Source organism: Pseudophryne corroboree, chromosome 1, assembly GCF_028390025.1.
Source record: "Pseudophryne corroboree isolate aPseCor3 chromosome 1, aPseCor3.hap2, whole genome shotgun sequence".
Taxonomy (NCBI): Eukaryota; Metazoa; Chordata; class Amphibia; order Anura; family Myobatrachidae; genus Pseudophryne; species Pseudophryne corroboree.
In genome coordinates, this window is record NC_086444.1 from 505,440,951 (window position 1) to 505,466,841 (window position 25,891).

Sequence of the window (25,891 nt, forward strand, 5' to 3'; positions counted from 1 at the left end):
TAATAGTGCGGACGTGTACTGCTATATCTGGGAGGCGTATCATAAAAATGACTTACATCCAAATGTAACTGAGCCCCAAAGTTTGTAAGATCTACTTGTTGAAGAAAAAACACTGATATTTTTCAGGATTTGTTCGTATATTGTGTTTTACAAGAGGTTCCATATACTGTAAGTGGTCACAAGAAACCTTATTTAAAATGCATTTAGCCATAGGGATCATTGTATCTTTTTTCATTGGGCTGATGTATTAGCCAGAAGCAATACTATTACTGAGTATGTAATATTGTTGATTACAGTTTTGTGTCTACAGGAATACACCTGCTTAGCTGACTAATCTGCGTCATCCAATGCAATTCTTTCTTCAAAGAAAAGGTTTAGAAAACTTGACATACTGTATGTATAACTATTAAAGTTTTTTTCAGAGAATTAATGAACGCTGATATATATTAAGCAATTTGTCCTATGATGTTTTTTAAACTCTCTTTATTATAGCATCACATCAAATAACATATATCAGTTGCAATCTTCCAAATGTATACAAAATGAACAGAAAAACAAATCCATGTCAAAGATTGTGTATAATAACATACTTCAATTTAATCATCTCATATCTTGTTGGTGAACAGGGAATAATCTTCAGATACCTCAATTAACTGTTTAAAACTCGCTGCATTAATGGCAGATATTAGCAACAGATCTAGTAGAAGCATAGCCACCAACGCGTCAGTGATCTGCTGTGCGACTGGGTGACAGTTGTCATACTTGCTTCGTTTCACAAAGGATTGTTTAACAGTTAATTGTTGTTTGAAACTACTAGTAGTCAAGGATTCTTCTGAGGAATGCTGGATAGGGGAGGAGTAACCTAACCTTATCAAATTGGATGCAAGACAACTTCCGATCAATAGTGAGGATACTGATGATGAAGGTGTTGGCGGTGGAGATTTAAGGTGCTGGCATCTAGATGAGAGAAGGTAGCTAGCTGATGCTGGACTGCTGGTTGGTAACAGGGAGGAGGTTCCTAGATGGTTATGGTCCCAACCTCTAGTAAATGCTGCTTTGTAAACACTTCAGATGGCTAGACAAATGTTTTTGGTCATATGCCCAGGCATGACAATGGCCTTCTTATCACAGCAAGAAGTGCTTTCACTGGTGCCTGACTTACAGAAACAACATCCTCATCCTCAACATCCTCATTAGTGCCAGCGTCAGCTACACAAAAATCCCATCCTCATCCTCCTGCACTTCCACTGTGGCATGCTCAATTTCTACGTCACCAGCTACGTCACCTTACTGATACAGTATCAGTAAGGTTGGGCTCACACATACCACTCATGGATACACTTAGGCTTTCCCCATGGATGTGTGCTTCTGAGCACACATTTTGTTCTACTGCCTTAGTGTTTTTACTTTTTTAGCACTGATTTTCCAGTTTAATTTTTTTTGACATCTCTTCTACAATGAGTGAGAAGGGCTTGCATTGTCAACAAGAGAGGCAGAAGAAGATGCCACACTGGCAATTGCAGAACCACCACTCATAAAGGACAAGGCCTGAGCCTTTCCTTGCCACTGCATGTAGTGAATGGTATGTTGGCAATTTTATGTTTTTTGATACAAAATGTTCCCTTTTTTAGAGGTTTTTTTTTTTATTTACAAATATAAAATGTTGTTTTTTTTAATTTCAAATGCCCTGACCTAAACCCTCTCTGGTCTTGGGCATCAGCATTAGTAGATGACGTTGAAGGACTGCTGGCAGCAGCCGCAGCACTAGTATTTGATTGCTGCTCCTGCTCTTTTCTAAAATGATCATCATGATAAACACAAACACACACACACACACACACACACACACACACACACACAAGTTGTACAAAATGAATTATAGTTTAGTAGTATTATTTATTTACTTTTTTCAAAAATCACAACTCACTGTGGAGTCGCAGTACTTTTGTTATGTGAACACAGTGGAGTATAGCATGCGGAGTCACAGTACTTATATGTTATGTGAACACAGAGTGGTACAGCACCAACACCACACATAAGTTGTATGAAAAAAAACTATTATAGTATTTATTGAAAAAAAAAATTACAACTTTTAAAACTTTTTTAAACTTTTTTATGTGGACAATGAACAAATACATCAGCAGCACTGGAGTGCATGGACATTGGACAAATACGTCAATAGCACTGGGGTGTATGAACACTGGACAATGGATGGACATTGGACAGATATGTCAGCAGCACTGGAGTGTATGGACACTGGACAGATACAGTACATCAGCAGCACTGGAGTGTATGGACACTGGACATATAGGTCAGCTTATATGTTATGTGAACACAGTAAAGGGGTACAGCACACACAAGTAGTACAACATTTTTTTATTTTTTTACTTTTTTCAACTTTTTGCCAACTTAAGATTTTAATTTTTCTACTTAAAAAAATAATTATTTAGTTTAACTTTAAAAAAAAACTTTTTTGGGATGGACACTGGACTTATATGCCAGCAGCTTTGGAGTGTATGAACACTTTACAGATACGTCAGCAGCACTATAATCAATGGACACAACACAGCAGTCACTGGACACAGCACAGCCATTTGAGTGGATAGACACGGGGAGTGGATGGACACAGCACAACAGCCGCTGGACACAACACAGCCACTTGAGTAGATGGATATAGGGAGTGGATGGACACAGCAGCAGCCACTGGACACAATCAGTGGAACGACACAGCACAGCAGTCACAGGACATGACACATCACAGCCCAGCAGCCAGTACAGCAGCGTGGACAGGGAGAAATTGCAACGAAAATACTTAAGGTAATAAATCCCTGCGCAGATAAGTGAAGGCAGCCTTATAAAGCAGAAATCAGGAAAAAGTGACTCTTCAAAACACTTTTGAAAATACAGAAAGACGTGAAAATCTGATCCTGCTAAATTGGGCGCTACCTATTATTGTGCTACCATCACACAAGGAAATCAAATGGAAATATACATTCCTTATAGATGCTCCATAAATCTTTCCATCCACATCGAGTATTGCATATCATCCACTCCACATGTGGGAAGAAAACATAAAACTTTCATGTGCAGTACAATATGTTTTATTACAATATACACAAATATGACAACATGAATCGCTCTAATGTTCCACAGTGGTGTCCCTGAGGGACTGAACAATTACCAGATATGATGGAGAACTGATGGTAAGCAGTTCTCAATAACAGTTCTTATTACTTGTCCAAAAGAGGTCCACCCGGGTAGGCAAACTCATGAAAGAAAATCGATCTGGCTTCCGCTCAGCACCGCCAGGACAGCTCTGGAAACCTGGACTTTCTGACACAATGAACCAACGCGTTTCAACCCTTTTAATTTGGGTCTTTCTCAAGGTAGCGCTGAGTCACCACCTGAGATCAGAGCCTGTACAGCTCTACTTCGTATCTATTCTGGCTAATGATGCATCTAATCTGGCATGTAGGCCTTCAAATTTCTTATCTAATAAGGACATTAATATAGTTATAACCTTTTAAGCCGCTTTATTGTGACACACTTAAACATATATATATATATATATATATATATATATATATATATATATTAAAAAAATGGATAAGGCGTTTCTAAGCGACCAATGGTGTCATATAAATTGTAGGAGGCTAAGTTAAAAAGTCATATATAATTTAATCAAATACAATTAGCACCAGTAAGATTAAATCTCAGAGCCACATATAAAAAAAACTAATAGAAATTAATGAAAATGTCTCTGGAGCTAAATAAAAGTACACAAAATCCATACAAAAAATACAATAAATTGATGTAAAACAAGAGGACCAAATTACTAATGTTAAAAATTAGCGTAAAAAAATCAACGCAAATAAATAAATAAATATCTTAACTTGAGAGGATGGGTTATGCCTGGTAGGCCCCAACGCGTTTCGTCCTATCTGGACTTCATCAAGGGGTGGTAGGTCAGTGGGACAGCTCTTCTTTATATACATGTACTAATGAGGTAGTGATTCCTACATCACATTCTGTCAATTATCAGTTCAAAGGTGAGACACTTTCTTATATTTGTCAAAATTTAATATCAGAGGTTCCTCTCCAGCAGTGCCACTGTGCTGTGCAAACTGCTGTAAAAAGACCCCCTTCTGATGCACTAAAATCTGTTAAAAGCTAATAAAAGTTAATGATCCCGGACTTCCTGTCCGGATCGTGGGTGACGTCACGTGCGCCTCACTTCCGGCGTCGGACAGTCTCTAGTGCGCACGCGCCGGGTACGGATCACGGAACTCCAATGTCCATGGGTAGCTGCGCTCGCTCTGTCACCGCATCAGGTGGGCTCTGGGTGTCCAATCGTCTGTGACATACGGGCGGTGGCCATTTTCTTGGAGCAGATCTGATAGCAGACATCCCTTGTATAGCTATGTAGTCTCGGCGGCCATCTTTGATGTGATGGTTCATAGTGATACAGTGCTCACAGTCCGAGAACAAAGATAGGAAGAGAGTTTGTAGTTTAGGAAAAGTACTTAGATATATCTTGCAGCTTCATTATATTAGGTTCATAACCTTAGGGTATATTAGGCATAGGACAATGCATATAGAAAATATTTTTATGTATAAAGCTAATTCCAAAGCACAAAATCTAGATGCATATGTATTATCATATATATAGATCTTATATGTATATATAAATGTGTGTGTGTATATATATATATATATATATATATATTTATTTATTTTTTTTAAATACCTTGAAAAATGGGAAGTGGTTGTAAATAACATGACATTAAAAATCGGGGAATAGAATTACGACAGGAAATCCGAAATCTGTGGACCTTTCAAGGCCATTATAAATGATTCTGTTATAAATGATTATGTGTATATTCAACACATTAGCATCGCCTCTAGAACACCAAAGTTCCCATAGGTAATAGGAAAGAGGTTAGAGTGTAGCAGAGATGTAGGACACCCTCATATTCCTCTTCCAAAATACAGCACCCAGTCTTCCATGATGGTTCCCCATCTATGTACTGGCTGGGCCCAACACTGCTTGGCTTCCAAGATCGGGCGGAATTGGGCATCTCCAATGTGGTATGGCTGTGTGTATCTATATATATATATATATATATCTATATATATACTTAAACTAGCTTAGCACTAAGAAATAACGACACGGACACCAACTGCTAGATTTAAAAAGGTCGCAAAACTGGATTTACCCTGCACCAGACTGAGTATAATTAGATGACTAAATCATGAAAACCAACTAAACAGAAGCGAATTGAGCCCCAATGGGCAGCTGTTCTTACGTTGGAGGTGCTCCCAGGAATAGTGTACCAGATACAAATTAATTTGATGGGTGTGGAAGCGCCCACGCCTCACCAAACAAAAGAAATTCCTATGTTTGGAGCACTCTTTTTGATAATATTATATATAGATGGATGAAAATTGTATTTAGTTTAAAACTTAGCTTTTATTAATCAAATACTCAACTAAAAATTAATGACAGGGGTGTACTAGAAATATCAATTAATTCCCCTTCTAAACAGTGGTAAAAATATAAATAAATGAGAGCAAATACTATTGTATTGAAATTATGTATTTGGCTCAAAAATTGATGACAAGAAAATGATGGTAATCCATCAAACTTATCAAATAAGCAGCAGTAGTGATATTGGTGATATATATTCTTACATACAATCAGAAAGGTTATTCCAAAGAATTTTTTTGCTTAATCTTTAGATATTCACCTTAATAATCTCATATAAGGTCCAATCTAATAATACATATCTGAATTTCACCTGGCGGTATAGGTAATACTATGCATATAGGATCGACTTCTCCCCATACTTCACAGTAGTTTTTTTACATCAAAAACTTACAGCCCTTCCCTGCAAGAGAAAAATTTCTATCCATGTCTGTGTATAGACAAATGAGGAATACATAGTTGCAATTATACTATGCTGAACACTCTGTCTACATTTTGGTTCATTTGTATCTTTAAGCCAAAAACCTGACACACTGATGTTTAAGTCAGCAGATGATGTAACAGATACAGATATCTTACATAGCCACCATTTGTAAAAGACCACACTCTAATCATGTTGTAACAAACCACATCATATACTTTAAGAATCCTGTACAATTTATTAATTAACTGTATTCAAAAATCAATTATTGCATAGAGAATTTGAAAAAGCAAGATCATATTGTGATGTGTCTTGGACAGTAGAAAAGAAAAAATTGGTTTACACTGGCATGGATAGTGGAAAAAATAAATAAATAAATAGTGACACTCTAGTCTGCTAGTCCCATCTGCTGTCTAACCTCATCCATGAGCGGAGGAAAGATGAGAGTAGGACCGTCGACTGTGTCACGGAAAAAAGTAAATCTGGCTCACTGGCTGAAGACCCCGTCGTGGTGTTAGATGGGCCCTGATGCTTATAAGCCTTGCAAGGTCCTAAATGCGCCACTTGGGCCTGAGCCAGAGTCCGAAAATGAAAAGGACCACAGTGACAGATTAGAACACATTTGTGTTGGTATCATTAAATCATAAGAAAGCATTAAAGTTGTGTACTGAAATTGCCCACATCAGGATTGCTCCTAGAGGAGAATATGGCTAATGCTGGAAAACTATAATAAATATTTTCTCAGTGGGCACAGATTGAAACATCATTTTCTTGTCATCAATTTTTGAGCCAAATACATAATTTCAATACGATAGTATTTGCTCTCATTTATTTATATTTTTACCACTGTTTAGAAGGGGAATTAATTGATATTTCTAGTACACCCCTGTCATTAATTTTTAGTTGAGTATTTGATTAATAAAAGCTAAGTTTTAAACTAAATACAATTTTCATCCATCTATATATAATATTATCAAAAAGAGTGCTCCAAACATAGGAATTTCTTTTGTTTGGTGAGGCGTGGGCGCTTCCACACCCATCAAATTAATTTGTATCATAGATTTAAAAAGGTCCACAGGTATTTATTGTTTCATGACCTAATTTTAACTATGTATTGGAGGATGGCAAAGAAAGGCGCTACCAACTCACCAGCACCAGTCAACTAGAATAATATCAAATAACCTAGGAGGGGACTTACCACTGCCTCCTTAAGCATAACCCGCATTGTGTAGGACTCACCACCCTTTACTCTAGCAGAGGTATGGACGAAACCGCACGGGAACGTCCGTAGTCCACACGCAGGGGAAGGACATACTCGCCGTCTTGCCAAAAGGGGGTGCCCCACAATGACCACTTATGCAAGCTTTTGACCGCTGGCTGGTAGCGACTTTCCTCCCAACTGGTTGTCAAAGCCAACTACTATAAGGAAATAGAAGCCAAAACAGCGAACCAAAAATCAAAGTGAAAAAATTGCAGGGTGGGTGGGAGAGACTAACAAATGGCAAATAGAAAGATGGCACCCCCGGACATGTCTATAAGTACTGTATTATACCCTTCTCCTACAATCTCACTAATAGGCAGACAAAAGCACCTGACCCAAAATGACATCACTAAGCTAGCACTGCCCTGTCTTTAACCCATTAGTCACAAAAAACCAGGGCGCTTATATGGCTTCAGGCTTAGGCAGCCCTCAGCCTGCTTTAGCATTATTGGCTGAGGTGGGGATTTTAACCCTTAGAATTAGTAGGTGAAATGCCACCCTCGGACCCAGAGGATACTGGGGATGAAATGGTGGGTAAGTATTTTTGTGTTGGGGGTCTACGATTACCCATTCTCGTAGTTGTAGAAATGCCTTCTGTAATTGGCAATGACAGCAGGCAATTAGAATTATTAGCTCAGTCAAGTAAACAATTGCCAGTGCCGTTTCTTGAGGCGGGCGAGCCATGCACCCGCATGGGGCGCCCACCGTGGCACTTCTGCTGGTCCTTGCTTCTCCCTCCTCCATCTTCCCGAGTACACCGCTCGGGGGGCGGAGTTTCGTGGAATGAGGCGGTTGCGTCATGACATCACGACGCAATCACGTCATTCCACAAAACTCTGCCTCCCGAGCGGAGAACCGATGACAAGAGGAGGGGGAGCCAAGCTACTAGAAGGACGAGGTGGAGGGTGCAAGGAGGGAGAGGCGGCCAGCGCAAGGAGGGAGAGGCGGGCCGAATAGCAGGAAGAACCTCTGCAAATGTAAGTAAGTCTCTCTCCCCCTCCCTCTCCCTTCCTCTCCCCCCCCCACTTGACACTTGACTGCCTAATGTGTAAAATGGGGACTCTTACCTGCGTAATGTGTAAAATGGGGACAGTTGCCTGCCTATTGTGTAAAATGGGGACTCTTGCTTGTGTAATGTGTAACATGGGGACAATTGCCTGCATAATGTGTAAAGTAGGGACACTTGCCTGCGTAATGTGTAAGATGGGGACACTTGCTTGCGTAATGTGTAAAATGGGGACACTTGCCTGCGTAATGTGTAAAATGGGGACTCTTGCCTGACGTGATGTGTAAAATGGGGACTCTTGCCTGACGTGATGTGTAAAATGGGGACTCTTGCCTGCCATGATGTGTAAAAAGGGGACACTTGCCTGCCTAATGTGTAAAATGGGGACTCTTGCCTGTGTAATGTGTAAAATGGGGACACTTGCCTGCGTAATGTGTAAAGTGAGGACACTTGCCTGCGTAATGTGTAAAATGGGGACACTTGCTTGCGTAATGTGTAAAATGGGGACACTTGCCTGCTTAATGTGTAAAATGGGAACTCTTGCCTGACGTGATGTGTAAAATGGGGACTCTTGCCTGCCATAATGTGTAAAATGGGGACTCTTGCCTGCCATGATGTGTAAAATGGGGATTCTTGCCAGCCATGATGTGTAAAATGGGGACACTTGCCTGACGTGATGTGTAAAATGGGGACTCTTGCCTGCTGTGATGTGTAAAATGGGGACACTTGCCTGCGTAATGTGTAAAATGGGGACTCTTGCCTGCTGTGATGTGTAAAATGGGGACACTTGCTTGCCGTAATGTGTAAAATTGGGACATTTGCTTGCCGTAATGTGTAAAATTGGGACAATTGCTTGCCGTAATGTGTAAAATGGGGACACTTGCTTGCCGTAATGTGTAAAATGGGGACACTTGCCTGCGTAATGTGTAAAATGGGGATTTAATGTATCAAGGGCATTGCGGTGTATGGCATTATATATATATATATATGTATATATATACATATATACTCCAATGTCTGGCAGCACTCCCTGGGCTGAAATAAATTCTCCACAACGTGTATTACACGTTGTGGAGAATTTATTTCATCCCAGGGAATGCCGCCAGACAGTGGAGTGTACGTGGCTAAATGCATTAGCCGGGACGGGCACCGGGCGCAGCATAGCGGAGGTAACTGCGGAGTGCCGGCTGGAGGAGAATTGTATGTATATATATATCTATATATATATATATATATATATATATATGGAAAAAGAATTGGAGGTGTGAGCGCAAACCGGGTTTAAATAGAGAATGTCTGTCCAGATTGTCCAAGTCCAGATTGTTAGATCCAAATTGAAACAGGTAAAGTCTCCAAATATACAGAAAGAAAGATTTTACCACCTAAACGCGCTGTCCAGTCGAATTGCCCAACATAGACATAAATGGGAGTACCCCAGCATTGAGGGGTGAATGTTCAATGTCGTGGATGGGGTAGGTTAAATGTTCGTGTGTGTTTCTTTTCAAATCCACTGGCGGAATGTCTCTATCGGGAGAGTCCTTCAAGCAAGTGGGCCTAATCTTGAGGTGATGTCAGATCCTCTCAGCGATCGTCATGCAGTGCCCTCCTGAAGGGTAAATCCTCAGTGTGTTGCGGGTTTATAGAAAATAAATGGAGAGACCATATAGTATAATACGTTTTGATGTATCATGAGCATAAATCTCCCCCCTTTCGCAATTATCGTTAGTAATCGCCCTTCAAATGGATATATCTGCAACTGGTCAGTATAGTGCCACACACCTTCTACAAATAGTGACACCCAAGCGGTAGTGCAAGAAAGTGGTGGGATTAAATCAATTACCAGAATAAGTAATAAATAGGCATAGATCTCCTCTCTTCACAATTGTCACAAGTGGTTGCCCTTCTCCAACTAATAACACCCAAGCGATGGTGCAATGAAACGGTAGAATTAAATCAATTACCAGAATAAGCAACAAGTGAGCATAAATCTCCTCTCTTCACAGTTGTCACGGGTGGTCGCCCTTCAAGTAGGTATATCCCGATATGTGGTGGGTTTATGCAAAAAAGTATAGAGACCACATAGCGAAATACATTTTAATAATCACACACTAAAACAGACATATGTACAATGATCCCCCATGGAATCCTGAATGGTAAAACCAAAAAAATTACCAAAGGGCAAAAAATATATAAAAACTTCTCTTTAAAAAGACACTAATGGGGTAGCCTAGATGGCAGTAGAATTCACTCAATTACCAGAAATACAAAGTAAGTGTGCTCAAATACTCTGGAGATGTGAGGGATGATATGCTCCCAGTCGGCGCTCCGGAATCGCTCCCTGGACTTCTCACCTCATCTGATAGCTGAAGAACGCTCTGTCACCGCTGCTTCCCCTCCACCAACGCGTTTCGACTTGCAGTCTTTCTCAAGGTGAAGGGATAAGGTAAGTGCTGTGTTTTTATAACAAAAGGTCCCAGTCCTTCCCACAAAGGGGAGGGGACCGGAAATTAATTATAAAACATTCCAAAGGATATTTAGTATAGTGCTGGGACGTAAATGATATATATAATACAATAACAAATGTTGTCAAACGTTTTCTTAACAGCTTCATGTTGGAAAGGTTACGGTATAAGTGTATAAAACCTTAATTCCTAGCTTGCGTTCCAACCTCTTGGAAATCAAGTTGCTTCCGGTGGAAGTCCGGTCCGGCCCTTATAGGGTCATCACAGTCTCAGATGTCCAAACTCTATAGGGCTGGGGCCGCGCGCAGGAAACTTTCGTCACTCCCGAGTGACAGGAAAGAGCAGAGGGGGGGAAGTCCTGTATCTCCCGCCGCCCACGCCGGGTCCGGAAACGCAATGCGTTCCAAAGCCCGGAAGTCAAAGCCAGCCCTCCGTCATCGTGAAGAGAAGAAAGGGGGCATGGCTAAAGTCCGGCTTCTGCTGCATACAATGCGCTCTAGAGTAAAAGGCTGCCTGTCTTCCAGGCACCCATTGATGTATAGGGCAAAAACCCTCCAGGTGCCAGGAAATAAAAAATACCTAACATAGGGTTATAAAACTTATAAAACATAAAAGCATGCAATCGATACTTTTGACAAGGAGTGTGTATTTTCCCTAAAAATAGCTCTAGGGGAAGGTATGGAGACAAAATATGAAACCCTGAACAAGATTTCTAATGGAGACAGGAGGGAAGGGATGGTGAGGTTATAAGAACCATTTCATCTCAAAATCCAAATTAAGGCCTCTAGGAATCAGAGTGCTTAAATTAAAGATGGTTTCCATTTCCTTTCGTGCCAGTCTTTCTTCAGTATCGTTTTTTCTCCAATTATTTTGAATGGAGTGGATTCCACAGAAGGAGACTAAATGAGCAATATTGCATTGATGTTCATGCTTGAAATGGACTGACAGTCCATGTGTGATTAGTCCTTTCTTAATGTTACGCAGATGTTCGCTTGTTCTTTCCTTTAGTTTGCGTGTAGTCCTGCCAACGTATTGTTTTTTACAAATACATTCTAGTAGATAAACTACGTTTTTACTGTCGCAGGTAATAAAATCATTAATAGGAAATTCTTTAAAGTTGGCAGTGGAAATATACTTTGTGATCGCAGCATTGGTGCCCTTACAGCTTCTACACATTTGACAGGACCCGCAGCGATAGAAGCCTTTTGATTTAATAGGGTTCATCCCTTTCCTTGTGTCCAACATACTGGAGACCACCTTAGATCGTATGTTGTCTGCTCTCCGATAGACAAACCTCGGTTTTTCGGTAATATACTCTCGCAAAATGGGGTCTTGTAACAGCACATTCCAATGTTTTCTTATGATGGATTCAAGATCTTTATATTGACTGTTATATTTGGTGATAAACGTGACCCTGGGTTTCCCTTTGCTTGGTTTTGTCTTTTTACTGGTATTACTGATGGTGGTGTCTATGTTGGTGGTAATCATATCCTCCCTATTCTCGTTCTCATATTGTAGAAAGGTCTCCGCCACCTTATTTTCTTTGTACCCCTTATTCAGAAAGTGTTTCTTAAGGGTGGATCCTTGTAGGCAGTAGGCCTCTATCCTAGAGCAGTTCTTCCGGACTCTGTAGAACTGGCTCTTAGGTACCGATGTCAACCAGTTGGGATGGTGGTTACTGGAAAAGGGTATAAAGGAGTTACAATCCGTGGGTTTGACGTATGTTCTGGTCTCCAATTTTCCATCCTGAATGAAGATAGTGAGATCCAGAAAATTTAATTTGTTCTTGATTGTGAACAAATGTAAGTTTGATGTTTTTATTATTAGAATTAGATGTTCACAGAATTGGTCTAACGAATTGTGATCGCCTCTCCAGATAAAGAGGATATCATCAATATATCTAACCCATAGTACCAGGTTTCCCCCATGTTATGGCCCCCGAAGACAGACTCTTCTTCCCAGTGGGCTATAAACAAGTTGGCATAACTGGGGGCAAACCTGGTACCCATTACAGTCCCATGTTGTTGTAGATAAAATGTGTCATCGAAACTGAAAAAATTGTTCATTAGTATTAGTTCAATCCCCTCCAAAATGAAGGTTTTTAAATCCTCATTGAGGTTTTCTCGATTCAAGAAAAAGGATGTTGCCTCGATCCCATGTTTATGGTCAATGACCATATAGAGAGAGGTCACATCCGCAGTGACTAAAATTAAATCTGTATTCCATGGTACCTTACTCAATTGTAGGATTACTGAAGTTGAATCCTTTAGGTGGGAGGGGGTTTTCTGAACCAGGGGTTGCAGCAGATGGTCGATATACTGGGAGAGGTTAGAGGTCAAAGAGTCTGTACCGGCAATTATAGGTCTCCCTGGTGGGTGTTCTTTATCTTTGTGAATTTTTGGGAGAGTATACATCACCGGGATGGATGGATGTGTAAAAATTTATAAGACCAAAAAAAGAAGAAAAAAACGAAATAGAATAGCTCTCCAGAAAGAAAATATTAGTTTGAGGACCTCAGTGGAAGAGGAACACATGGAGCACATTAAAATCTTCAATTTGAGTCATCACACATTAATGAAAGACGAAGAGAATGTACTCAAAAAAGGACTAAAATATGCACCGTCAAGCCAGATGGACCGCTTTGGGGCATATGTGGACCTCCAGAAATTCGTTAGGAAGCTCACTTTGAAAAAATTCTTCCATGAACAACAATCCACTCCAGATTCAGAAAACATCAACCCCACCCAATTCAAACCGAAGTCAATCTTCTTTCCAATGCATAAGAAAGGGTGCTTCATTGAAACCTTCGAAAAAATCGTCAAGGATGAAATTGAGAATACACCCTTTAAAGACGTAGAGAAACAGAATCTTAACTACAAGGAAAGGAAAGCCCTTAAGGATTTGCGTAATAATAAACTTATCGTTATAAAACCAGCCGATAAGGGCGGATCTGTGGTCATACAAAATGTGGAGGAATATAAAATGGAAATTGAGAGACAGCTTAATGATGGGAAGACGTATAAAAAACTACGGGGGAACCCCACGGAAGGAATAAAAAAGAAACTTAACCTTTTACTGGAGAAATACGAACGGAGGAAGGTTATAACGGAAAATGAACGGAAATATATGGACATTACACATCCATCCATCCCGGTGATGTATACTCTCCCAAAAATTCACAAAGATGAAGAACACCCACCAGGGAGACCTATAATTGCCGGTACAGACTCTTTGACCTCTAACCTCTCCCAGTATATCGACCATCTGCTGCAACCCCTGATTCAGAAAACCCCCTCCCACCTAAAGGATTCAACTTCAGTAATCCTACAATTGAGTAAGGTACCATGGAATACAGATTTAATTTTAGTCACTGCGGATGTGACCTCTCTCTATACGGTCATTGACCATAAACATGGGATCGAGGCAACATCCTTTTTCTTGAATCGAGAAAACCTCAATGAGGATTTAAAGACCTTAATTTTGGAGGGGATTGAACTAATACTAACGAACATTTTTTTCAGTTTCGATGACACATTTTATCTACAACAACATGGGACTGCCATGGGTACCAGGTTTGCCCCCGGTTATGCCAACTTGTTTATGGCCCACTGGGAAGAAGAGTCTGTCTTCGGGGGCCATAACATGGGGGCAAGCCTGGTACTATGGGTTAGATATATTGATGATATCCTCTTTATCTGGAGAGGCGATCACAATTCGTTAGACCAATTTTGTGAACATCTTAATTCTAGTAATAAAAACATCAAACTTACATTTGTTCACAATCAAGAACAAATTAATTTTCTGGATCTCACTATCTTCATTCAGGATGGAAAATTGGAGACCAGAACATACGTCAAACCCACGGATTGTAACTCCTTTAAACCCTTTTCCAGTAACCACCATCCCAACTGGTTGACATCGGTACCTAAGAGCCAGTTCTACAGAGTCCGGAAGAACTGCTCTAGGATAGAGGACTACCGCCTACAAGGATCCACCCTTAAGAAACACTTTCTGAATAAGGGGTACAAAGAAAATAAGGTGGCGGAGACCTTTCTACAATATGAGAACGAGAATAGGGAGGATATGATTACCACCAACATAGACACCACCATCAGTAATACCAGTAAAAAGACAAAACCAAGCAAAGGGAAACCCGGGGTCACGTTTATCACCAAATATAACAGTCAATATAAAGATCTTGAATCCATCATAAGAAAACATTGGAATGTGCTGTTACAAGACCCCATTTTGCGAGAGTATATTACCGAAAAACCGAGGTTTGTCTATCGGAGAGCAGACAACATACGATCTAAGGTGGTCTCCAGTATGTTGGACACAAGGAAAGGGAAGAACCCTATTAAATCAAAAGGCTTCTATCGCTGCGGGTCCTGTCAAATGTGTAGAAGCTGTAAGGGCACCAATGCTGCAATCACAAAGTATATTTCCACTGCCAACTTTAAAGAATTTCCTATGAATGATTTTATTACCTGCGACAGTAAAAACGTAGTTTATCTACTAGAATGTATTTGTAAAAAACAATACGTTGGCAGGACTACACGCAAACTAAAGGAAAGAACAAGCGAACATCTGCGTAACATTAAGAAAGGACTCATCACACATGGACTGTCAGTCCATTTCAAGCACGAACATCAATGCAATATTGCTCATTTAGTCTCCTTCTGTGGAATCCACTCCATTCAAAATAATTGGAGAAAAAACGATACTGAAGAAAGACTGGCACGAAAGGAAATGGAAACCATCTTTAATTTAAGCACTCTGATTCCTAGAGGCCTTAATTTGGATTTTGAGATGAAATGGTTCTTATAACCTCACCATCCCTTCCCTTCCCTCCTGTCCCCATTAGAAATCTTGTTCAGGGTTTCATATTTTGTCTCCATACCTTCCCCTAGAGCTATTTTTAGGGAAAATACACACTCCTTGTCAAAAGTATCGATTGCATGCTTTTATGTTTTATAAGTTTTATAACCCTATGTTAGGTATTTTTTATTTCCTGGAACCTGGAGGGTTTTTGCCCTATACATCAATGGGTGCCTGGAAGACAGGCAGCCTTTTACTCTAGAGCGCATTGTATGCAGCAGAAGCCGGACTTTAGCCATGCCCCCTTTCTTCTCTTCACGATGACGGAGGGCTGGCTTTGACTTCCGGGCTTTGGAACGCATTGCGTTTCCGGACCCGGCGTGGGAGGCGGGAGGTAAAGGACTTCCCCTCCTCTGCTCTTTCCTGTCACTCGGGAGTGACGAAAGTTTCCTGCGCGCGGCCCCAGCCCTATAGAGTATGGACATCTGAGACTGTGATGACCCTTTAAGTGCCGGACCGGACTTCAGCCGGAAAGCAACTTGCGTTCCAAGAGGTTGGAACGCAAGCTAGGAATTAAGGTTTTATACACTTATACCGTAACCTTTCCAACATGAAGCTGTTAAGAAAACATTTGACAACATTTGTTATTGTATTATATATATCATTTACGTCCCAGCACTATACTAAATATCCTTTGGAATGTTTTATAATTAATTTCCGGTCCCCTCCCCTTTGTGGGAAGGACTGGGACCTTTTGTTATAAAAACACAGCACTTACCTTATCCCTTCACCTTGAGAAAGACTGCAAGTCGAAACGCGTTGGTGGAGGGGAAGCAGCGGTGACAGAGCGTTCTTCAGCTATCAGATGAGGTGAGAAGTCCAGGGAGCGATTCCGGAGTGCCGACTGGGAGCATATCATCCCTCACACCTCCAGAGTATTTGAGCACACTTACTCTGTATTTCTGGTAATTGAGTGAATTCTACTGCCATCTAGGCTACCCCATTAGTGTCTTTTTAAAGAGAAGTTTTTATATATTTTTTGCGCTTTGGTAATTTTTTTGGTTTTACCATTCTGGATTCCATGGGGGATCATTGTACATATGTCTGTTTTAGTGTGTGATTATTAAAATGAATTACGTTATGTGGTCTCTATACTTCTTTGCATAAACCCACCACATATCGGGATATACCTACTTGAAGGGCGACCACCCGTGATAACTGTGAAGAGAGGAGATTTATGCCCACTTGTTGCTTATTCAGGTAATTGATTTAATTCTACCGTTTCATTGCACCATCGCTTGGGTGTTATTAGTTGGAGAAGGGCAACCACTTGTGACAATTGTGAAGAGAGGAGATCTATGCCTATTTATTGCTTTTTCTGGTAATTGATTTAATCCCACCGCTTTCTTGCACTACCGCTTGGGTGTCACTATTTGTAGAAGGTGTGTGGCACTATACTGACCAGTTGCAGATATATCCATTTGTAGGGCGATTACTAACGATAATTGCGAAAGGGGGGAGATTTATGCTCATGATACATCAAAACGTATTATACTATATGGTCTCTCCATTTATTTTCTATAAACCCGCAACACACTGAGGATTTACCCTTCAGGAGGGCCCTGTATGACGATCGCTGAGAGGATCTGACATCACCTCAAGATTAGGCCCACTTGCTTGAAGGACTCTCCCGATATAGACATTCCGCCAGTGGATTTGAAAAGAAACACACACGAACATTTAACCTACCCCATCCACGACATTGAACATTCACCCCTCAATGCTGGGGTACTCCCATTTATGTCTATGTTGGGCAATTCGACTGGACAGCGCGTTTAGGTGGTAAAATCTTTCTTTCTGTACATTTGTGATTCCGGAGATTGTGTGACATCCCCTATTTACCTACCTGTTGCAGCAGTCCAGGGGGTGCGGCAGGATTTTTTCCAATTTCCTACCCCAAAGTCTCCAAATAATCTGGCTGCACACTGCCGTTTAGATCAGCTGTCGTCCACCCCGTTCTCCCGTCTCCCAATGGGGAAAGATTATGTCTAGAGAAGATAGAATAATGGGGGGCGCCAATAGTGCATTAAAAGATGACAATTTATTGACACATCATAAAACACAGGTCTAAAAAAGTAAGCGTACCAAAGATGGCGGTATAATCACCGCTGATACATTCATTTTAAAATCAAAGATACAAGTGTCAATAAATTGTCATCTTTTAATGCACTATTGGCGCCCCCCATTACTCTATCTTCTCTAGATATATATATATATATATATATATATATTTTCCCTGGGGTGGCCGTGATCTGTTGGTGCAAGGTCAACAACTGGAGTTTAGGGTAGTCTTTTCAGATTAGGCCACGCCCAATTTAATAAACCCACGCCCATTTTAATGAGACCACACACCCTTGCCGGGAGAGCGCACGCCTTGCTTTTTCTTTTTATGTCTATGGGGGGCACATTTTTTTTTATATCAATGGGGAGGGGAGCGCATTTTTAAATCTCGCACTGGGAGCCAAATTGGCTAGAAACAGCCCTGACAATTGCAATATCATATATTACAGCCTGCTATTGAAATGCGCACTATGATCCTTGGAGAATAGCATGCAGTACTGTACATTATACGTGAAGAAAGCAATAGACAAAAGGAGACGGATATTGGGAGAAATAATAAACAAAATATAAATTGCAATAAACCCTTAGAACTCCAGTGAGCATATAGCAAAAAGGGGGCAATAATAGGAGATGCTACTACTGTAGGTTGCTCCAGGAAGTCACCTGTGAAGTAGCTAATGATTATCACCATCCAGTAGTGACCCCCTGTGAGGAATAAATGGTACTTTGGAAAATAACTACTGTATCAACAGTATGTCTCAACAGAAACCCTGAGATTGTGTGAGGGAGGGCACCATAGTATTTTTCACAAATCTGCCCCCAGTAATCGTACTAGATCCAACAAACACAGTCCTCCTTGAGTAACTCAAAAGAGCCTATTAAATAAATAACTAAGAAAATACCATACAGTATATAATAGATGGACACACAACAACTGCGTATTAGAGCAATCAATGAGGAATGTAATAAAACTGTGCAAAATAGTACAGCTAGTAAATAAAAAAAATATCCCCTAGATGGCGATGTTGTACAGGAGGAAAACTATTTGGTGCATCAATCACAAATTAGTAATCTATGAGAAGTATACTAAGTAGTAAATGGTGACACTGAGCCAGAACTTAATGAAGGTGAAACTACAATTGTGGAACAGCTCTACAGCAGGGCCAACGGTAGAACTGAGATGTATGGTACCGGACATGGAAGTCCACACATGAAGGGAGCAGAGAGATCAGGTGCACAAGATCCTCCAACTGCCTTTGCTCAAGCAAAGTGTCCTGGATTGTTCATATCAGGGTAGCAGAGAGAGAAGGGGAAGAAGGTACAGGCAAGAGGTAAAGGGTGGTAAGGAGACTCAGTGGGTGTGGATGGCTGGGGTGGTGGTAAGGAGGCATGTGGAGGAGTGGTGAGGGAAAAAAGGGGCACATTTATCAACGAGAGATAGTCTTCTTATCACTCATAATGAATGATAAATGGTTCTCCAGCCATGTAATTTTTTCAAACACATGACAGTTAGGAGCTGATTGGCTTAAGCATCATGTATCATTCGTAACAAATGAGAACAAGAATATCACGCATGGCTAAATGGATCCAAGTAAAGAAGATAAACAGGGACTTCTAAATAGGTGTTAGTGGAAGGGAAACGGGATCAACAAGCAAAGTTAAGATCGGGTAAATAATTATCGAGCAGCCACCACCAGGGATTCCCAGGAGCTGCTCCTCTCAGCAAAAGCTAGGGACACCAGGACCAGCTGACCAACACAGCAGGGCACATATGGCAGAGTACCAGGCACATCAGCAAAGGTGCACCAAAAAGTCCCTGTAGAGAGGATGGGACACAATAAAGCAGCCGTTGGCAACTCCATAAGGGCAAGACTACGGGAAAGAAGGTTAGCTGATTCACCAGCTCACACACTGCCAATCACAGAGGACAGCAGATGGGATCCCTCAGCAGCTACTATACCCCGTAATCTAGCAGCAGTCAATGGTCTCCTCAGCACGCTGTAAAACCGCCGCAGTACACACTGTCCAGATTGTTGAGGGGCCAGTTCGGAAGAAATCCAGGGGAAGCCTCCGTGAAAAAACAGATCGAGACGGGGGCTATACTTTCTGACTCTCAAAGCGTAGCAGATGGGATTATACATATGCTTGCCATAGTATCCTTTTAAACCGGGACCTCTATAATTTACAGTTTCTGTGACTGCTGACTTCAAGCCTGAATTTCACCTGGTATTAATCAGCCACAAAACCTGTATAATACATGAGTGTCCTGGTCTAAAGGGATGGTATGGTAAGCCTAATTACGTACCACCAGGTTGCACAGGCTCTCCCAGGACTCGGAGACAGGCAGTAATGAAGATCAGGGTGCCTCCACCATCTGGACACTCTACAATGACAGCACACAGAAACACCCAAGAGTTGTTGGGCAGACCACTCCAGGTCGGCAGATGGAACCAGACAGGTGAGTCTCGGGGAATAAGCAGCAGAACAGGTGTAGTAGGGGAGAGGCTTCAATAGTTAGGCCCAGCGTCTCCTATTAATTTCATTTCAACTTGGTGTTGGCAGTCAAATTGGCCGTGAGTGGTGTTGACCAGACTCTGGGGATGCTTCAAAACTAATAAGGATCATGAGGAGTAGGGTAGCGTGAGAATGTAGCAATCAGCCAAGCAGGTAGGGTGATATGGGAGAATTCTTGCCATTCTAGAAGGATTCTTGCCATACTAGATGGAGCAGCTCTAAAAAGTGGCCATACTGGACGGCCCACCACCCACTTTTCCTATTATTTTTTAATATAACTCTGGTTTCAACATTTTTAATTTGAGTATTCGGTCACTTTCACTAGATTTTTTCAAAACTTTACACACTCATAGAGAGGGAGTTATAACTACATCAGCCTTGTACACCTTTATATTTTTCTTTTCCTCTTCCTAATCAGGATTGCATCCCGCTTATTTTAAGCGGCGTGTGATACTTTTTGACTTTAACCTTTTAATCATACTTACCTACTCTCCCGAAATGGCCAGGAGGCTGCCGAAAAATCAGGAGGCACTCCCTGCCACCCAGAAAAGGGGCCTAGTCTCCCGCAACTTGGTGGCACCCCACCAGCTGCCCGCATCTGCCGTGAGAGGGAAAGTTGGTGGGGTAATGATGCAATTTGCGCTGAATCACGTCACCGTAGCCCCGCCCCCTGCTTTGCAATGCCAGTAATGTGGACATTGCGTAGTCCACATTGTGGACTCCGTTTCAACGTTTTAATACGTTATCAAGCTAAGCATGACATGTTTTGCTTGATGACGGATTAAAACTGTGAAACTTTGCAACTACACTGGTGTATTCAGCTACTATGTTGTAAGACCGGATGAGTGCCTACCTACCCGAATCCTATATGCTGTGCACCCTGGCATGCTGTTTAAATTGGAAGAGGAGTGCATTCTACTGTATGTGGGATTGTGTTTATATATATATATATATATATATATATATCCAAAGTGTTACAGGCACTCCAAATAAAAGTAAAAATATTCCTTTGCTGCGGTGCCCTCCAGGTCAGCAATAGACAATATAAAACATATGGAAATTGGTGGCACTCACGCAGACTTGATAAATGCAGGAAGAAGATTCTGGAAGAAGATTCTTTATTTGCCATAAAGAATCTTCTTCCTGCATTTATCAAGTCTGCGTGAGTGCCACCAATTTCCATATGTTTTATATATATATATATATATAGACAACAAAGTAAGCGGCACTCTAAGGGCTAAAACACACTACACGGTTGTTGCCGGCCGGGAAAAAGCCGGACGGCTTTTTCCCGTGCCGGCATTGTAGTTAACAGTGTGAGGGGTAGGGTCCCTTCACACTGCACGGTCCCGGCCCGGCTGCCGGGTTGCAGCCGGGTCTCACCACTGGAGGGTCCGGCGGCCGGGCGGCCGCCGGGCCGTCTTTGGAGCCAGTGAACCGTGTGTGTGAAGGGGAGCTTTCACACACAACGGTTTCTTCTGCAGCCGTGTCTGATGCTGCGCATGCGCACAGCGTCACACACGGCTCAAAGCCGTCCAGTGTGACAGACACTGCCGGTTTCTCCCGGATGGCAAAAAGCCGGACAAAGTTTGTCCGGCTTTTTGCCATCCGGGAAAAACCGGAGTGTGTGTTACAGCCCTAAGTCTGTTTCAAAGTCAAGTGTATTTCACACAAAGTGGTCCGACGTTTCGGGGTCCAAACGCCCCTTTGTCAAGGTGAACAATAACAAGAATAATAAAATTCATACCTTATATCGAGAAAGAAAACCCGCCAAGTGCATCTGATCACGCCCGCCCAACTTTAATAATCCACACCGGGAGAAAATTTATAAGATTAATTTAGTACTTATCTGCACCACTACACACATTGTGTATCTTATAAAGTGCCGCTTACTTTGTTGTCTATTATCCATCCTTACCTGAGATGGCACCTAAGCACTAAGTCTTGGAGGGGGAGTGCCGGTCCTTACAGTCTTTCTATATATATATATATATATATATTTATTAGTGATGACCGGGTTCGGTTCCTCGGGATCTGAACCCCCCCGAACTTCACCCATTTTACACGGTTCCGAGGCAGACTCGAATCTTCCCACCTTGCTCGGTTAACCTGAGCGCGCCCGAACGTCATCATCCCGCTGTCGGATTCTCGCAAGATTCGTATTCTATATAAGGAGCCGCGCGTCGCCGCCATTTTCACTCGTGCTTTGGAGATGATAGCGAGAGGACGTGGCTGCGTTCTCTCAGTTTCTGTGTTCAGTGTGCTGCAAATATCTGTGCTCAGTGTGCTGCAAATATCTGTGCTCAGTGTGCTTGCAAATATCTGTGCTCAGTGTGCAGAAAATATCTACGTTCTCTGCCTGAAAAACGCTCCATATCTGTGCTGCATTGTAGTATATAGTAGGAGGACAGTGCAGAATTTTGCTGTGACCACCAGTATATATATAGCAGTACGGTACAGTAGTCCATTGCTCTAGCTCTGTGTCGTCAAGTATACTATGCATCCATACCTGTGCTGCATTTTAGTTGTGCGCAGTATATAGTAGGAGGACAGTGCAGAATTTTGCTGTGGCCACCAGTATATATATAGCAGTACGGTACAGTAGTCCATTGCTCTACCTCTGTGTCGTCAAGTATACTATGCATCCATACCTGTGCTGCATTTTAGTTGTGCGCAGTATATAGTAGGAGGAAAGTGCAGAATTTTGCTGTGACCACCAGTATATATATAGCAGTACGGTACAGTAGTCCATTGCTCTACCTCTGTGTCATCAAGTATACTATGCATCCATACCTGTGCTGCATTTTAGCTGTGCACAGTATATAGTAGGAGGACAGTGCAGAATTTTGCTGTGACCACCAGTATATATATAGCAGTACGGTACAGTAGTCCATTGCTCTACCTCTGTGTCATCAAGTATACTATGCATCCATACCTGTGCTGCATTTTAGTTGTGCGCAGAATATAGTAGGAGGACAGTGCAGAATTTTGCTGTGACCACCAGTATATATATATAGCAGTACGGTACAGTAGTCCATTGCTCTACCTCTGTGTCGTCAAGTATACCATGCATCCATACCTGTGCTGCATTTTAGTTGTGCGCAGTATATAGTAGGAGGACAGTGCAGAATTTTGCTAACCACCAGTATATATATAGCAGTACGGTACAGTAGTCCACTGCTCTACCTCTGTGTCGTCAAGTATACTACAAAAGTTCAGTAAAATGACCCAAAAATCAAAATTAAAAGCGTCTGATGAGAAGCGTAAACTTGCCAATATGCCATTTTACGACACGGAGTGGCAAGGAACGGCTGAGGCCCTGGCCTATGTTCATGGCTAGTGGTTCAGATTCATATGAGGATGGAAGCACTTATCCTCTCGCTAGAAAACTGCAGTGCTACTCCTAGATGGGCCAGGTGTTTGTATCGGCTTAGCTTAGTCACACAGCTACCTCATTGCACCTCTTTTTTGCTTTGCATCATGTGCTGTTTGGGGACTATTTTTTAAATCTGCCATCCCATCTGACACTGCAGTGCCACTCCTAGATAGTGATGAGCGGGTTCGGATCCTCGGGTTCCGAACCCGCCCGAACTTCACCTTTTTTTTTCACGGGTCCGAGCAACTCGGATCCCCCCGCCTTGCTCGGTTAACCCGAGCTTGCCCGAACGTCATCATCCCGCGGTCGGATTCTCGCGAGATTCGTATTCTATATAAGGAGCAGCGCGTCGCCGTCATTTTTCACTCGTGCATTGGAGATGATCGTGAGAGGACGTGGCTGGCGTCCTCTCAGTTTCTATGTTCAGTGGGCTGCAAATTGTGCTGCAAATATCTGTGCTCAGTGTGCTGCAAGTGCAAATATCTACGTTCTCTGCCTGAAAAACGCTCCATATCTGACTGTGCTCAGTGTGCTGCAAATATCTGTGCTCAGTGTGCTAATTGCTTTATTGTGGGGACTGGAGACCAGCAGTATTATATAGTAGGAGGACAGTGCAGAGTTTTGCTGACTAGTGACCAGTGACCACCAGTATTATACGTTCTCTGCCTGAAAAACGCTCCATATCTGTGCTTCATTGTAGTATATAGTAGGAGGACAGTGCAGAATTTTGCTGACCACCTGTATAACTATATATATAGCAGTACGGTACAGTAGTCCACTGCTCTACCTAGCTCTGTGCCGTCAAGTATACTATCCATCCATACCTGTGGTGCATTTCAGTTTTGCACAGTTTGCTGACCACCAGTATATACTATATAGCAGTACGGTACAGTAGGCCACTGCTCTACCTACCTCTGTGTCGTCAAGTATACTATCCATCCATACCTGTGGTGCATTTCAGTTTTGCACAGTTTGCTGTCCACCAGTATATAATATATAGCAGTACGGTACAGTAGGCCACTGCTTTACCTACCTCTGTGTCGTCAAGTATACTATCCATCCATACCTGTGGTGCATTTCAGTTTTGCACAGTTTGCTGACCACCAGTATATACTATATAGCAGTACGGTACAGTAGGCCACTGCTCTACCTACCTCTGTGTCGTCAAGTATACTATCCATCCATACCTGTGGTGCATTTCAGTTTTGCAGTTTGCTGACCACCAGTATATACTATATAGCAGTACGGTACAGCAGGCCACTGCTCTACCTACCGCTGTGTCGTCAAGTATACTATCCATCCATACCTGTGGTGCATTTCAGTTTTGCACAGTTTGCTGACCACCAGTATATAATATATAGCAGTACGGTACAGCAGGCCACTGCTCTACCTACCTCTGTGTCGTCAAGTATACTATCCATCCATACCTGTGGTGCATTTCAGTTGTGCGCAGTATATATAGTAGTAGGCCATTGCTATTGATATATTACTGGCATATAATTCCACACATTAAAAAAATGGAGAACAAAAATGTGGAGGATAAAATAGGGAAAGATCAAGATCCACTTCCACCTCGTGCTGAATATGCTGCCACTAGTCATGGCCGAGACGATGAAATGCCCTCAACGTTGTCTGCCAAGGCCAATGCCCAATGTCATAGTAGAGAGCATGTAAAATCCCAAAAAATAAAGCTCAGTAAAATGACCCAAAAATCTAAATCAAAATCGTCTGAGGAGAAGCGTAAGCTTGCCAATGTACCATTTACGACACAGAGTGGCAAGGAACGGCTGAGGCCCTGGCCTATGTTCAAGGCTAGTGGTTCAGCTTCACCTGAGGATGGAAGCACTCATCCTCCTGCTAGAAATCTTAATAGAGTTAAGATGGCAAAAGCACAGCAAAGAACTGTGCGTTCTTCTAAATCACAAATCCCCAAGGAGAGTCCAATTGTGTCGGTTGCGATGCCTGACCTTCCCAACACTGGACGGGAAGAGCTTGCGCCTTCCACCATTTGCACACCCCCTGCAAGTGCTGGAAAGAGCACCCGCAGTTCAGTTCCTGATAGTCAAATTGAAGATGTCACTGTTGAAGTACACCAGGATGAGGATATGTGTGTTGCTGGCGCTGGGGAGGAAATTGACAAGGAGGATTCTGATGGTGAGGTGGTTTGTTTAAGTCAGGCACCCGGGGAGACACCTGTTGTCCATGGGACAAATATGGCCATTGACATGCCTGGTCAAAATGCAAAAAAAAAATCACCTCTTCGGTGTGGAATTATTTCAACACAAATGCGGACAACTGGTGTCAAGCCATGTGTTGCCTTTGTCAAGCTGTAATAAGTAGGGGTAAGGACGTTAACCACCTAGGAACATCCTCCCTTATACGTCACCTGGACCGCATTCATCAGAAGTCAGTGACAAGTTCAAAAAC

General features: G+C 42.0%; 1 protein-coding gene and 1 pseudogene across 1 annotated transcript in view; both read right to left on the minus strand.

Moving 5' to 3' along the window:
- The window catches only part of LOC134993526 (transmembrane channel-like protein 2-A), a 133,189-nt gene extending 126,058 nt beyond the window's left edge, over positions 1 to 7,131 (minus strand). The window contains exon 1 of the mRNA XM_063950886.1: positions 7,105 to 7,131. Within this exon, the coding sequence (XP_063806956.1) occupies positions 7,105 to 7,131 (27 nt within the window). The remainder of the gene's footprint in view (positions 1 to 7,104) is intronic.
- Positions 4,984 to 5,102, minus strand: LOC134948862 (5S ribosomal RNA; annotated as a pseudogene).
- Positions 7,132 to 25,891: the final 18,760 nt, after the last annotated feature.